The 16,009-nt window shown below is 52.5% G+C and overlaps 1 protein-coding gene across 3 annotated transcripts in view; it reads left to right on the top strand.

Annotated features, from left to right (window-relative positions):
* The first annotated feature begins 9,955 nt into the window (after positions 1–9,955).
* Positions 9,956–16,009, top strand: part of ITGAE (integrin subunit alpha E) — a 63,792-nt gene continuing 57,738 nt past the window's right edge. The window contains exon 1 of one of the 3 annotated variants that reach the window (XM_061390719.1): positions 9,956–10,332. In XM_061390719.1, coding sequence (XP_061246703.1) covers positions 10,299–10,332 — 34 coding nt within the window. In that variant the 5' untranslated portion in view covers positions 9,956–10,298. The remainder of the gene's footprint in view (positions 10,333–16,009) is intronic. The other 2 variants (XM_061390718.1, XM_061390717.1) reach the window with 2 other exon arrangements.

Raw genomic sequence — 16,009 nt, 5'->3', positions numbered from 1 at the left:
AGTCACAGAAATTTTAGTTTGTTTATTTCTAGTCTCCTTTCAGATTATTTTAACCATGAAAAGGCCTTAGGTTCTTTGGTCTTCCTGTCTTGATTTTTATTTTGAAGTATTTAGTGTTTGTATTCCTCTGCAGGCTTAAAAATTGTGTTTTAAATTCAATTCAGTAGAGCTTAGGAGTTAGAATAAAGCCCTTGCTCCTTGTGTGATGTCACAGCCCCTCACCTGCGTGGAATGTTCAGCACCCAGTGTGGCTCGGGACTCTAGAGATCTTTGCTCGCTGCTGAGCCAGTGAGTCACACTCATGGTTGATGGCACCATGGTGTGATTGAAGGCGGAATTAATGCTGTGGTTTAGTAAAGAAAGAGCGGGGAGACTCGAGAGTTACAGAAAAACGGTGTTGTCCATATTTTGTTGGTTAACCTGCTGTTTTCCTTCCCTGTAGAAAGATGAGAATGTATAACCATGATGTTTCAGCTTCCTGGTAAGATTCCTGGAAAGAGCTGGTTCCGGTTTCTCTGCCAGTTGAGACCGAAGGTCGCTGAGGTTTCTCAGCTCTTTGCCTCTGAAGCACGGAGCTGAGAGCCAGGTTCTTGAAGAGGGAGGGAGGGTTTGGGGCGGGGGGCGGTTAGTCACATGAGAAGTGCAGGGGCTGTGGTCAGAGACGCCAACTACTGGCTCTGCTTCATGGGCCCAGGCCTCAGTTTCCCCTTCTAGCCAGTGAACAGGCTGGTTCCAGAGCTGCTGGCTTCACTGTGTCTCAGTGGTGTTTCACTGTCCCCAGAGCTGTGGCCGCTGCGGGCTGGCCAGCACCAGTGTCTGTGGCAGGCCGGGGGAAGGTCAAGGAGACTACTGAAGGTATGCATGAGTTTATGGATGGGACTTAACCCCATCCCATTCCACCCTCTGGGTCCTCTCGTGAGGTGTCCCTGGGGCCAGCGTCCCCTCTGACGTGCTCTCTGCAATGTTTGTTCAGAAGATGCCCCTTCTTACACTTCTTGTGTTTCCCAGTCTGGACCCCCTCCCACCAGCAGTTCAGGCCCATTTGTCCCAGGGCCTTACTGCCCTCACTAGTCTGCTAGAGATCAAGGCAGACTTTCAGGAAGCCGAGTAGTCTCTAGTGGAGACTGACCTAACCAAGAGCGCCCACTTCAGCAGCCTTGCAGTTCTCACAAACAAGCAGAGCCCGGAAAATTACTTTTGTGCTCAGGTGCTCAGTCGTGTCCAGCTCTTTGTGACCCTGTGGACTGTAACCCACCAGGCTCCTCTGTCCATGGGGATTGTCAAGGCAAGAATACTGAAGGTCGGTTGTCATGCCTTCCTCTAGGGGATCTTCCCAACCCAGGGATTGAACCCAGGTCTCATTGTGGGAGGACTCGTTACATCTGAGCCACCAGAGAAGCTCAAGAATACTGGAGTGGGTAGCCTATCCTTCCAGGGGAACTTCCCGACCCAGGAATTGAACCGGGGTCTCTTGCACTGCAGGCGGATTCTTTACCAGCTGAGCTACCCAGGAAGCTGTAAGAGCTTTACATTTTAAAGATGTATTTCCCACGGTTATGGGCCTTAGCCTCTCACCGTCGAGCCCACACTCTAGCACTCAGATGGTGTGGCATCTGATAAATGTTCTGGATGCCCAGGCCCTCCTTGGGAGCTGGGGAGCGAGGATGGGCAGTCGGGGCTGTCCCTGGCCAGCAGCTCAGGGCGTTCCTCGTGTATGAGGGCAGCAGGGCTACAAACTTCTCTCTATTCATTTTAGTCTTGACACAGTGTGCAATTTGAGATACATTTTTGCTGCTTGATGATAATGGCAGATACCTCATTCCTCTTTTCCATTCTCCATCTTGGGAGAGGTACCAGCTACCCAGGACAGCTTGTGGAGCCCGCCGCTGGATGGAATCTCTCCTCCCCTGGTGTCTCCAGTCTGACCCCGTGAGTGCCTCCCCTCAGTTCAGCCACTGTCCTCTCCCACTCCACCCCTGCGGCAGCCTCTTTCCCGCTTCCTCTCCCTGCCTTTCTCCTTTCTGAACCCTGCAGCTGGGATGTAATTTGCATCGCCTTTGTGATTGTTCAGTCGCTAAATTGTGTCCGACTCTGTCGGACTTTGCCTTCTCCTCTCCTTCACCCTCAAGGATGGAGACTTCTCCGGGAAGCTACCCGTAACTTCCAGAACTGGGTTACGTGTCCCATAACGCTGCCACGAAGGAGTCTCGTTAAGTTCCAGGGTCAGGGTATAAAGTCATGCCTGGGATACAGATGGAGCGTGATAAAAATTCCTCTCCAAAACCCTGAGGAAGGTGCCTTGCTGAAGACCCTTATCGCGAGGCCGGGTGCCGCTGCTGCCTGCCCCTGTGGGAGCAGGTCACAGCTTTCTTTGGGTGAGCCCCAGGAGAAGTCATGGACCTGCAATTCAGGCTCTGTTGTGCAAACAGCAGGTGTTAGACTCACACTCAGGCGAGCCACTCACTTTTGAAGAGGCCCGGGGACCCGAGACAGGCCACAGGAGTAGCAGGGGCTTGAGCTCGCCTCAGGCCCTCCTGCCTGGCTGCTCAGGGGATGGAGGGACAGGTGTTGTTCAGTCACCAAGTCATGTCTGACTCTCTGTGACCCCATGGACTGCAGCACACTAGGCCTCCCTGTCCCTCACCGTCTCCTGGAGTTTGCCAAAGTTCATGTCCATTGAATTGGTGATGCTATCCAACCATCTCATCCTCTGTGACCCAAATAACTTAAAATTGCTTTCCCCATTTTTTTCCCCCTCCCTAGCTTTTTCAGACAAATACCATTGTGTTTGCTGAAGTGAAATACGCATGGAATACCAGATTTCTGCACCCTCCCCGCCCCAAACCAGCACACCTGTACACTGCATCACAGTTTCCTCTTACTGTTTGTCTGTGTGCTAGACTGTGAGCTCCATGAGAGCAGGGCCATGTCCGGCTTGTTCATGGGGGTCCCCCATCCGGGTACCGTGCCTGGCACCTGGCAGGTCCCCCCGACACAAGGCTGACTGTGTAAATCCCCTGCTTTACAAGGGACAGCTCCGTTCTCTGAAGGCCAGGCACTGCCTTACAGGCCAGTCCTCATGGTTCTGCCTTGCACACGCAACACGTGATGCTTTGTTTCCCCTGCTAGCAGCCTCTGATGAGCAGGCGTCTTTGTGTTCTGATCTCTGTTCCTCCTACCAGGCCACTCCAGAGTGATGCCTAAAGTGTTTGGGAAAATGAATAAATTGTGGAAACCCAACCAAGCTCTGGCGTTTTTGTCTGCAGGCTGGTCTGCTTCTAGCCAAGACTTGTTTTTCAATCGCCCAGTCGTGTCCGACTCTTTGTGAGCCCGTGAGCTGCAGCATGCCAGGCCTCCCTGTCCCTCACCATCTCCTGGAGCTCGCCCAAGTCCAGACTACTGGTTTCAAGAAAGAGGAAGGTTATCCATAAGTGCATAAATTGCACTCTTGTAAGCATCTCATTAAGGAGGTCTCTATAAAATTCAAATCTTAATGATCTGGCTATATATGAGCTGAAGCTTCCCTGATATAAAGAATTCGCTGAAGAGTCATGTAGATAGTCTAGAATATTTTTTAGAAAGCATTCATCTGTACCAAGGACAGCAGGAAGGGAAGCGGGCATGTGGAAGAGAGGCCCCAAAGAGGCCACTTCTTAGCATCCGATCCAAGGCATGAGGAAGTGACATTGGCCCAAGGAGGACACAGAGGAACAGACTCATTCCTGCCTGCGGCCCTTTCGCCTAGGGTAGACTCTGCTGTCAGGATGGGCGGTGTGAAGAGTTACAGTGCGATGCGAACTCGCAGTTTAGATGAAGGTTAGCAGAAAATGACAGCTTCACAGATTGATTGCTGCCCAAATTAGTTGATGTATAAGTCTTTGCTTTTAAATCTAACATAACAAGAAGTAAATAGAAGTCAACCCACTTTTTCTTTTTAAGAACTGAAAGGACAGAATGTCTTTGATCTTGAGAACAGCATACTGGCTTCAGGGCAGACTATTGTTGTGTAATCTGACAAGCAATAATGTAGAACTTTTCTTACATGTTTATAAAATAAATCTTAAGTACTGTAGCTTTTTAAGAAAATGAAATTCTATGAATGTTTCACAGAGCTTTGATGTTCTTGGGAGCAGTTAGGGAAATGCTCACTCAAAAGCTTATTTCAAGTAGTTGTGAGGCATTGCAGTGGGCTTTTTCCGCTCTGCTCCAAACACAGCTAGGGTGTAGGTGGTCTTTAACACACCACAGTAAGCACTCAGCCCCGGGGCTCTTAGCTGGTTTTGTTAGAGCGATTCCAAAGGCCCTTCCTGGAGGACAGAGTCTTCAGTAGTTGATGTTCTGTGTTACCTCAGACTGTCTGTCACCCCCGCCCCCAACCAGCGTTGGTCAGAGCTAGAGAGCAGATGCCATTGACAGGAGAGCTGACACGGCCTTCCCATCCCTTCCTGGGGCTCTCGTGTTTAATGCGTCACCTCTGTTTATTGGCGAGGGTTCCTCAGAGGACCCATGTGCTCCAGGAGGCAGCCAGCCCTTTTTGCTCAGGTAGAATGTCAGAATTCTGAGGACCGTCAAATAGGCTGGCAGCTGAGGCTGGGCCTGGGCCCTGGGGGCTCATTCATCTCATCTACAAACTGGAAAAGACCAAGCAAGTCCCTTTACTTCTCAGGACCTCCATGTCCCTGTCAGATAACAGGCTTGGCGGGAATGTCTCCAGGTTTACTTCTAGTGCTAATGTGAGTTCTAGGATCTTTGCTGAGCTTTCCCAAGGAGCATCTGGAGTGGAAGTTGGAGAGGAAGGAGTTGGGGACAAGCAGCAGACATTACTTGGCCGACAAAGTTCCGTCTAGTCAAAGCTATGGTTTTTCCAGTAGTCATGTACGGATGTGAGAGTTGGACCATAAAGCTGAGTGCCGAAGCACTGATACTTTTGAACTGTGATGTTCAAGAATCACTCAGACTTCAAGGAGATCAAACCAGTCAATCCTAAAGGAAATCAGTCCTGAATATTGGAATGACTGATGCTGAAGCTGAAGCTAGAATACTTTGGCCATCTGATGTGAAGAACTGCCTAACTGGAAAAGACCCTGATGCTGGGAAAGATTGAAGGCAGGAGGAGAAGGGGGTGACAGAGGCTGAGATGGTTGGATGTCATCATTGACTCAACGGACATGAGTTTGAGCAAGCTCCGGGAGATGGTGAAGGACAGGGAAGACCTCATGCTGCAGTCCATGATGTTACAAAGAGTCGGACACGACTGAGCGACTGAGCAACAACAAGATGCCTAAGCCCTTGGATCCTTGGTTCCATGACCCAGTGCAACAGCACCACCCAGCCCCGCCCCCGCCTGCCCAGCCCCAGTTATGGAAGGACAAGGGGATCCTCGCCCTTGTTCCCTTCCCCACTCAGCTCCCTTTCACCAGCAGACGCACACACACGGATGTATTAACATGGGAGAATTTTTAGGAGGTAGCGCATGTGTTAGTCAGCTTAGGCTGCTGGAACAAAATACCATGGACTGGGTGGCTTAAATAACAAATTTATTATCTCAGATTTTGGAAGTAGAAGTCCCGAGATCAGGGTGCCGGCAGTTGAGTTCTCACAAAGCCTCTCTTCCTGGCTGGCAGACAGCATCTCTCTGTGGGCTCACGTGTCCTCTCCTTGGCGCATGAACTTGGAGAGAGAGACATCTCTTCCTCTTCTAAGACCTCCAAGCCTATTGGACTAGGGCCCTACTAAAGGCTCTGTCTCTAAATGCAGTGACCTTGGGGATTGTGGCTTCAACATACAAATGTGGGAGGGATGACCCAGTTCTGTCCATGGCATCCAGGAATGCAAGGATCCCAGTGTCTGTGTGGAATGAAGTCCCTGCTTTTTAAAGGCTCACAGACTGGGAGGAGTTTAGACCCATGGGTCTGGAGGCAGTAGGGTTTGTAGTCGTTCAGAGTCCTGGATCTGGAGGAAAACAGTTTTGTTTGAATCCCAGCTTGGCCACTTATTAGCATGTGAGAGAGTGTGTGTGTGTGTGTGTGTTCAGTCACTCAGTTGTGTCCAACTCCTTGTGACCCCATGGACTGTAGCCCCCCAGGCTCCTCTGTCCATGGGATCTCCTAGGCAAGAATACTGGAGCAGGTTGCCATTTCCTATTGCAGGGGATCTTCCCAACCCAGGGATCAAACCTGCATCTCTTGCCCCTCTTGTGTTGGCAGGTGGATTCTTTACCACTAGCACCACTTATGATCTGGAACAAATTACTTAACCTATCACTGAGCCAGCATCCTGATCTGTGAAATCAGGATAACCGAGCAGGGTGGCTGTGAGGGTCAGACGGGGGCTTGTGTGGAAGGCTCCTGGCACCGAGCCTGTGCCCACTCTGGATGCTCAGTCAGTGGAAGTGATTACGACTGCTTTTCAGTCTTCCCGGTGCCCCTTTGCCAACTCTGTCCTTTGCTGCAGATCTGCCTCTGGTCTCAGTAACATCCTCACCCTTCCAGATGTCCTCTTCCTAGCATCCTAGGACTCAGAGGCAAGTAATTAGAAACACTTGCTGCGTCTGGGGGCGGTGGGACAGGACTGTGGGAACAGCCCCCCACCCGTCCATGCTTTTCACTCACTCTCCAGACAGAGCATCAGTCCTACCCCGTGCTAAACACGTGTCCTCTATGCTCTAACTTTAAACTTCTTACTGTGGTATCATTTAACAATCACAGAATAGTTTTGAGGGTAGAAAGCTCTTTTCTTCCTCCCCTCTTTCCCCCCTTAACCCTTATCCCCCCAACCATAAACTATTTGAGAGTCACTTGCATACATATGTTACTTTACCCTCTAAATATTTGAGTGTACATTTTCTAAGAATAATGATTTCCCTGGTGGTTCAGATGGTAAAGTGTCTGCCTACAATGTGGGAGGCCCGGGTTCGATCCCTGGGTTGGGAAGATCCTCTGGAGAAGAAAATGGCAACCCACTCCAGTACTCTTGCCTGGAAAATCCCGTGGACGGAAGAGCCTGGTAGGCTACAACCCATGGGGTCGCAAAGAGTTGGACACGACTGAGTGACTAAACGTTCACTTTAAACTTTGTAAGAACAAGGACTTTCCTTCATATGACCACAGCAGTGTTATCAGATTCAGAAATTGCTTAATTTTATTCCCTGGTGGCTCAGACACAGTAAAGAATCTGCCTGCAATGCCAGAGACCCAGGTTCAATCCCTGAGCCGGGAAGATCCCCTGGAGAAGGGAATGGCAACCCACTCCAGTATTCTTGCCTGGAGAATCCCATGAACAGAGGAGCCTGGAGGGATACAGTCCATGGGGTCGCAAAGAGTTAGACATGACTGAGAGACTAACACACACACCTAACAATACAGTAATATCTAACCTGTCGTTCATGTTTCAGTTTTGTCAACTGTCCCAATAATGTTTTTTTAAAGCAATTTTCTTCTGATCCTGGGAGTCAATCCAGGATCACACACTGCACTTGATATCCTCTCTTTAGTCTCCTGTAGCCTGGAACAATTCCCTTGTCTTTCTTGGCCTTTTATGATATGGTCGTTTTTGAACAGTTCAGTCCAGTTATATTATAGAATGTCCCTCAAGTTGGTCCCTTAACATTTGTTTAAAATAAAATGTACTTCAGAAGCCATTTTCACATTCTTTTAAGATACGGAGGTCGTTCCTGAATGCCTTGCACTAGGCTCTGTGAGTTGGGAGCATGATATAGCCTGACTCTGCCTTGGGACCTGAAGTCTGGGTTTGTGGGCAGTTACTGTCAGAAGGACTGGAAGGGCCTGTCCATGCTCGTGACTAGTGGTCTGCCATGCAGCACCCAGAAGCTTGGAAAACGCATCTCAGAAGGATGCAGGCCAAGTCAGCATTCTGGAAGTCTCCAAAGATGCAGAAAATGGCTCTGCACCTGTTTCATCATCCAAGTTCACACTCTCAACCAAAGGCCTGCTTTTCTTGGACGCCTCCAGTGGGCACAGTCCTGGGTTCCAGCCTGTCCCTAATTCTGCTCTGCTCTGTGGCCTGGGGCTGCTCTCTCCCTCTCTGGGCCAGTGGTGGGAGAGGAGCCCCTCCTTGCTCTGCCAGGCGCCCCGGGAGCTAGGGACAGGGAGGGAGAGAGGCGCCGAGCCCTGAGTGTGGGAAGACACCCAGGACCTCGGCCCACAACAGGGTTAAGCCACCTTGGGACAATCTTCCTTGTGACCAGGTGGATGACTCATCAGACCCGGAGCTTTGCTTTCTCAGCCATTTAACGTCTCCGTTGGGTGGTATATATAGTGTGGAAAATGGTGAATCGTAATCTCAACAACCATGTAACATCCGGGAACTGTCCTGCTAGGTGGAGGCATTTTCTCAGACCAAAGCAAGCAACATAAGACTGCTGCGTGACCTCAGTCATTACAGAACTTCAGCCAAGCAGGCTTTCATCATGAGAAACAAGATAAAATTGATCTTCATCTAGTCATCGAGTCAACACCGTCCTCTGCTGTAGGTTTTTTTTAAAGTTTCCTTTTTTAATATGTATGTATGTATTTGACTGTGCCAGGTCTTAGTTGCAGCATGCAGGATCTTCACTGTGGCATATGGAATCTAGTTCCCTGACCAGGGATCAAACCCGGGCCCCCTGCATTGAGAGCATGGAGTCTTAGCCTTTGGACCACCAGGGCATCCCATCTGCTGTGTTTTAACCCTTATATTAACACTGCAAAGTGCTCTCCCTGGAGATGCACGCATCCAGGTGAAAGAGAGATTTTGATTGTAAACAAAATTAAATAAAATGGAAAATTCAGTTCTTCAGTGACTGGGGACATTTAAAGGACACAGTAACCACAGTTGGACTGTGTAGGTCTAGACACTGATTGCTGGGCTTCGTGGGACAGCGCTGCTCTGCACGGCCAACCGTCTGGGAAGCAAAGGTGCGGGAGAGACTTCTGCGACAGACATGGGCACACATGGAAAATCTGACAGATCGTGAAGTTGGCACTTACATGCGACTGAGGGCTGTTGGCAGTGCAATTCTCTGGGCTTCTGGGCTGAGTCAGAGATGTGCTAAAAGATGCATGGAATTTCACTTCTGTTCTGGTAGCCCAGATCTCTGTTAGGTTAGTTCTACACCCTGGTACTGTAGTCAGGATATAAAGAGAATGCAGCTGTGAATTGGAGAAGGCAATGGCACCCCACTCCAGTACTCTTGCCTGGAAAATCCCATGGACGGAGGAGCCTGGTGGGCTACAGTCCATGGGGTCGCTAAGAGTTGGACACAACTGAGCAACTTCACTTCCACTTTTCACTTTCATGCACTGGAGAAGGATATGGCAACCCACTCCAGTGATCTTGCCTGGAGAATCCCAGGAACAGGGGAGCCTGGTGGGCTGCCGTCTATGGGGTCCAATGGAGTTGGACACGACTGAAGCGACTTAGCAGCAGCAGCAGCAGCAGCTGTGGATTAAGAATCCCCCTGCCAATGCAAGGGGCATGGGTTCAATCCCTGGTCCAGGAAGATCCCACAGTGCCACAGGGCAACGAAACCCATGCACCACAACTGCTGAGCCTGTGCTCTAGAGCTGGAGAGTTGCAGACACTGAGCCTCTGTGCCACAACTACTGAAGCTGGCATGCCCTAGAGCCCGTGTTCCGTAATAGGAGAGGCCACGGCAATGAGAACTTCGTGCACTGAAACTGGAGAGTAGCCCCCGCTCGCTGCAACCAGAGAAGACCTAGCACAAAAAATAAATAAAAATTTTTTAAGTTAAAAAAAGAATGAAGAGAACGCAGCCAAAGCTGAACTGAGGCAGTGATTCAGTCATTGCCAGGGTCTTTCCCTTCACCCGGCCCTCCGCAGTCTCAGGGCCTTGAGTGTGGAGGCGGTTTCTAGCTGTGGGGGGTGCTTCCTGTGGGAGGGACCCTGGGCCAGGCTCCGGGGCAGAGGTGGGTGGTGGGTGATGGAGCAGGGCAAGGGGGCTGGGACTCGTCCACGAGGATGATAAACAACACATCGCTGGATTCATACTGCTCCTGTCCCTCAAATACCTGCTCCTGACATCATCCGGCCCTGTTCCCAGGCCAGACCTCAGCTCCCAGTTCCACAAAAGTGGTGGAGATGGAGCAGGGCTGCCAGATGTCTCTGGGCTTCCAGGACCCAGGTCTCCTCTACTGAGGAAGCCACGCAGCCTGTCTGTCTGTGGTCCTGGCCTGTGGGTGCGCCTTTGTCCCCGCCTCCTGCCCGCCCGAGCCCATGAGCCCAGGAGGGAAGCTGAGCCCTCGAAGCCTCCCTCGGCCGTTGCCTGCGCTCCCGCCAGGATGTGGCTCTTTCACTCTCTGCTCTGCGTGACCAGTAAGTCGGCCTCACCCCTTGCCCCCCAAGGGGCTGCTGTGCCCTCAGCTCGGCCTGTCCGTTTGTGCGTCTGGTGGGGCTCAGAGCCCGAGGTTAGAGAAGAGGTGGGGCCTCCCCCCGGGGGGATGCTCTTGCTCGGTGGGTCAGACCCCCCCTGGGGCTGGGAAGGGCCCCTGAGGCTCCCTCTGACTTTGGACTCCTTTGGACTCCGGGGCTCTGCCTCCTGTTCCTCCTGCCACCTCCCCTCCCCATGCGTCCCCTTCCCCCAACCAGGCGTCCATGTCAGGCAGCCCCTCAGGTCTATGCCGCGCTTCTCCTCAGAGTGTGCAAGCCCACCTGCCCAGCAGAGCCCCCTTCTCTTACACAGGAAGGGTTTAGCTGAGGAGGGGGTAAGGACCCTGTGAACAGGTGACCGCTGATGAGAGATGATGAGAGATGGTGGGCTGTGTGGTGGAGGACGAATGCAAGGGGGGGCCAGCTTCCTGTTCCTGACGTTAAGGCCCTATGAGAACCTGTGTGGGGGAGGGGGCGCTTCCTCTCCACACTGCCTAGGGGGTCCCTTTCTGGCCTTTAAAATGCCCATGGAAGCCCCTGGAGGCAAGCCAAGCCAGGAGCCCACACCCAACCACCAGGCCCCAGGGAGGAGAGAGAGCGTGGTCAGTGAGCCCTGCAAGCCTGAGGCCAGGTGGTCCTGCTTAGTGATCTGACAGGACTCCTGTGCTGGTCAGAAGCTGGATGGAAGAGTAAGACCGGGTATCAGGCAGATGTAGTTTCAAAGCTCCTAGGAGCCTGTTTCCCCTAAGGATTGATGCAGGCCGCTGAGTGAGGCCCGACAGTGGCTGAGCTGAGGCCAGGCTGGGGGGTGCTCAGAATCACTAATAGCGCTACCACAGGCCAGGCCGCCCAAGAGGCCGGCCAAATGCGCCCCAGCAAAGCGCACATTTCTGCACTCTGTTTAATATTTGATTATTTAAAAAAAATCAAAATAGTTATCATGGAAAGATCAAAACCTTGTTGAACTTCCTTTTCCTTATTTTACAGTTTAGACTTCCCTTTATTTTCAGTTACATGTGGTGTGTGGAGAAGGTCTCATGCTTTTTTGATCTTGCATCACCAAACGTGTCCATAGACGATGTTTAGACGAGACCCTGGTCCACTCCTTCCAGTATGGAAGAGGTGACTGAGGCCCAGACAGGGGTAGTGACTGGCCATAGTTACAAGCAAGTGCTGGTGGAAACGAGGCTTGAGCCCAAGCCTCTGCCTGCCTCCCGGCTCTAGAAGCTCCAAAATACCCCACGGCCTGGGACACTGACCGTGGTGTCACTCTGGGCTCCTGCTCGTCTCTTTCTCCTGTGGCCTCTGGAAGGATCAGTTATCACCCCAGCACCTTTTTCGGCAATGTCAAGTCACATGAGCTTTACAAAACCCCTTCTGAGGCCAAGGCACCCCCCAGGTGGATGGACAGTGGAGAGCAAGATGGAGCAGAGCCGCAATGAGATCCATGAGCCCACAGCTTGGCTATGCTGTGGGCCAGGGACGAGAGCAGGGCCCCAGCAGCACCAGTGTGAGTGGGAGAAATGGAGCCGTGACAATTCTGCCCTAAGAGTGAGGTCCTGAGACTTAGGGGTGGACTAATCATGAAGAGCTTCCTGGAGGAGGCGAGACTGGTGCTGAATCTTAAGAGCTGGAGAGCGTCTGAGAAAGTGACAAGGAGAGGCCAAGGGAGGGCGTAGGAACCCCTCAGACTGTGAGCCCAGGCCCTGCATCCTGGCTGCACCTCGCTAGGCTGGAGAGAATCCAGACTGTTCCTGGTCTGACCTCCTACCCTTCTCACCGTGGGGAAGCCCTGCAGCTGTTCCCTGCAGCCTGCTACTCCCATGTCAGTCTTCACCCTGACTCATTCGGTGACCACAGCCATTCACTTCTCCTCCCAGGCTCTTAGAGATTGCATCTACATAGCTCAGGTGAAGAAGGGAACTATGCTATGGTCTATAGAACCTTACAGTGGTCCAGGAACCAGAAGTCCAGGGTTGGCTTAGCTGTTGTATCAACTTCAGGCTGGAGCCTGGGGACCCCTCTGAGTCCTGCTGGGGGAATTGGGGAGGTGTCAGACCAGGCTCTGCCCAGGGCACACCCCAGATGGAAAGGCAAGTCTGTGATGGAAAACCTCAGCCACTGAGGGTGGAGGACTGTAGTGTCCAAGGTGGCCCGTGGGAGGGGGGAGGTCCTTAGCAAGTGCAGACAGTGATAGGGGTGGGAAGCTTCTATGCAGGAGAAGCAGTATGGACAGAGACCCCAGTGTGAGGATCATGTTTAAGGAGACACAGGGTGAGATCTCAGTGGGGATCAGATGCTCTGATGTTGACTGCCCCCCACAGCCAGGACACCCTGGGCCCTAGGGGGAAGCAGGCCACATGCACACCAGGACCCTCTGTCCCCAGCTGGAGGGCCCGCTAAGGACACCTTCAGGCAACACATGGGGGTGGGGAAAGTGTCCCCCAGGCTGAGAGGTAAGACACATGCAGTGTGCACGGGCAGGCCAGGTGTGGGGGCAAGCCACTCGGGAGCCAGACACCTCTGACCTCCTCCGGGAGTCTGGGTTTTGGGGAGTGTAAACAGGGGCCATGCGGGTGGTCAGGGAGGTGGTGGAGAGTGTGGGGGATCCAGAATGCTAGGCTAAGGGAGCTCCGGCTGCACTCTGACGGCAGGGGGAAAGCCAGTAGGCCCCGAGCCCAAACGTGACCATGAGACTTGCCTGTTGTGTAGAAGGCAGTGTCCTGGAGGAAAGGGAGGCAGAGGCTCGTGAAGAGGTAGTTGCCGAGACTTGGGGCAGGAGGATGTGGGGAGGAGGAGACATGGGGAAGATGTAGGAGGAAACCGCAAGCACTTTGCGTGGAACCTAGCCCCCCAGGTCTCCCCCAGACCTGCTGGCCGTGGCCATCAGGTAGCCTGTGAAGGGAGTCGGAGGGCAGGCATGAGGCTTGGGGCTGAGATGATGAGGCTCAACTTAAAGGCCCAGGTGGGTGAGCGCAGGGTGAGCTGCCCCATGGGACAGGCAGCCTGCAGACCTTTCTGGGTGCTCTCGGCTGGGCGTCAGGATGGCTGAGTCTAGTCCTAGTTCTATGGCCGGGCTTCTTGCTTAATTTGGGGAAACCATGCCCCCCAGGTTCAGTTTGCTAAGCTGGGAACAGTACTGTAAGAATGTGTATTTAAACAGCCAGTGTGATGGGGGAGAGGGGGGCTGGTGGGGGGCCGTGGGGCTGACAGGATGGAGTGGGGTCTGACTCAGCAGGCCCGTGTGGCTGAGGCAGCTTGGGAAGGCAGCCCTGTGGGTGGTGTGGTGACAGACTCTGGTTCAGCCGGGCTCTCATCTCTGACAGCACTAGAGGGGGGCTTCACCCGGAGAGCAGACGTCAGAGAGCGTGGCGGGCCCTCTGTGGTTATAACACTGACATTAGCACCCACCTACGGAGCCTTCGGTATGTCGGGCCTTACGCAGGGCATCGCCCCGCTGGTGCGCACGGTTCCACATCATAGCTGAGAAGACGGCAGTGAGGTGACCGCAGGTCCTTCAGGGACTCCGTGGCAAAGCGAGCACTGTCTCCCTCCGGGGCTCATGCTCATTTCTCTGTCTAGGGGGGAAGTGGGAAGGGTGGGGGGGGGTCCCTGATGGATGCACAGTCTGGGTAAAGGGACTGTGGCAGCGATTGGGTGTAGAGTCTGCTCCAGCAAGGTGACTCACGTCTGGTGGACCCCAGGCACCGGCTGGCCTTCTGAGAGAGCTCAGTGGACCCGTTGACACACCTACACACACACACACACACACACACACACGCTTGTGTTCTCAGCTCAGCGGACCCTGTGACACATTAGCACACACACACACACACACAGCTTACACACGTGTGCATGTGTGTTGACCCATCTATACATGCACACACACACGTGCGCGTGTTCTCAGGTCAGCAGACCCATTGACACACCTACACACACACACACACAGCCTACACACATGCACATGTTCTCAGCAGACCAGCTGACACATCTACACACACACACACATACACATATTCTCACTGACCTAATTACCAGCTCGCTCACCCAGAGCTCTGCCCCAGTTCTCATCTGCTGGCACAACAGGGAGCCTGGTCTCAATTTACACCAACACCCTCGTCCCCAGGGCCTCCGGCTTTTACTGAAGACCTTAGAATGAGGCAGACCTGGGCCCCAGACACCAATTTCAGTGGGCAGATGGGCCACAAAGCAATCCCCTGACCTCTCTGAGCCCCAGCACCTGTGTATGGTGCCTGGAAGAGAGCAGGTGGTCCAGGAAGGTGGTCGTGAGTGTCTCTATGCTTGTCTCCTCCCCTTTCCCACCCCTCAGAGATTTTGAGCCAAGACCCCTCAGTTGAACAAAGCGAAAGATGGGGGTGCCGGGGTGGAGATCAGAAATCTCTGGCCCTATCTGATGTTTCTAATCTGGGCCTGGCACTATGTCAAGTGGGACTTTGTGGTTGAGGGTGTCATGGATGACAGATCAGATTACTGTCTGGGGGAAACAGACTTCATCGTAGATCACTCTGACCCAGACAGGATTTAGTCAGAGCCAGACAGAGACAGCCCAGGATGCTGAGGGGGCTCAGAGATCAGAAGGGCAATCTGGTCAAGAATCTAGTTGGCTCCTGGGGCAGGGAGTGCCTGAACAGGGCCCCAAAGGATGGGGCAGAGCTGGGAGAGTGATGAGGAAGGCACACGGGGCAGAGGGAGCCGCCGTGCACAGGCCCTGTGGTGGGAGATATGCAGTGTGTTCAGGAAGTGGGGTATCAGGCAGCTGGAGAACAGAGCAGGCAGAGGGAATACTGGGCTGGGCAGGGAGATATCATGGATGTCCGGGAAGGAAGACTACACTTCTCACGGGGGTTTCAATTCATGTCTGTGAGTCACACAGATGGTAAAAAAGGGGAAAGAAGGCCTTCCACTCACTCCTTGTAAGAAGTGGGTAGTTCTCACTTCACTTTTTAGTTTTTGTTTTTTTTTACCTGCCCCATCCTTATAAGTTTTATTTTAGCGCATGATATATTTTTATGAGTCACCACCCATCATTCTGGGCAAGGCAGGGGTATAAAGGGAAAGCAATAAAGTACAGATTTTGTGTCGGGCTCAGGGAAGAGGAATGAGAATTGAAAGGTGAAAGCAGACACTGCCCCTCAGAGGGAGCCTGCGCCTTCAGCCTTTGGAAGATTGGTTTTTAACAAAGTTTCAAGTGTGTACAGAAATAAAGAAAACGAGGGGACTTCCCTGGTGGTCCAAGGGTTAAGCCTCTGCCCTTTCACTCCATGGGGCATGGGTTCAGTCCCTGGTTGGGGAACTAAGATCCTACATGCTGAGTGGTGTGGCCAAAAGAAAAGGACATTAGTAAACCCAATCCCAATATGCCCATCACCCAGATGACACAGCTATCAAGATCTTGTCACAACTGCTGCATTGATTTCAGCTGTCATTTTTTGTTTGCTTTACCAAAGTATGTTAAAGTCTTGATGCTCACAGCTTGGTCTGAGGACCAGATGCAGCCTGGCATCACTTACCAGCCTGTTAGACTAGGATCTCAGCCCCACTCCCTCACGTCCTGAATCAGAACCTACAATTTAGAAGAAGATCCTTGGGTGATCTGTTTGCA

This window comes from Bos javanicus, chromosome 19, assembly GCF_032452875.1.
Source record: "Bos javanicus breed banteng chromosome 19, ARS-OSU_banteng_1.0, whole genome shotgun sequence".
In the NCBI taxonomy this organism is placed as follows: Eukaryota; Metazoa; Chordata; class Mammalia; order Artiodactyla; family Bovidae; genus Bos; species Bos javanicus.
The sequence above is the reverse complement of the archived record's forward strand: the minus strand, read 5'-3'. Positions and strand labels throughout refer to the sequence as shown.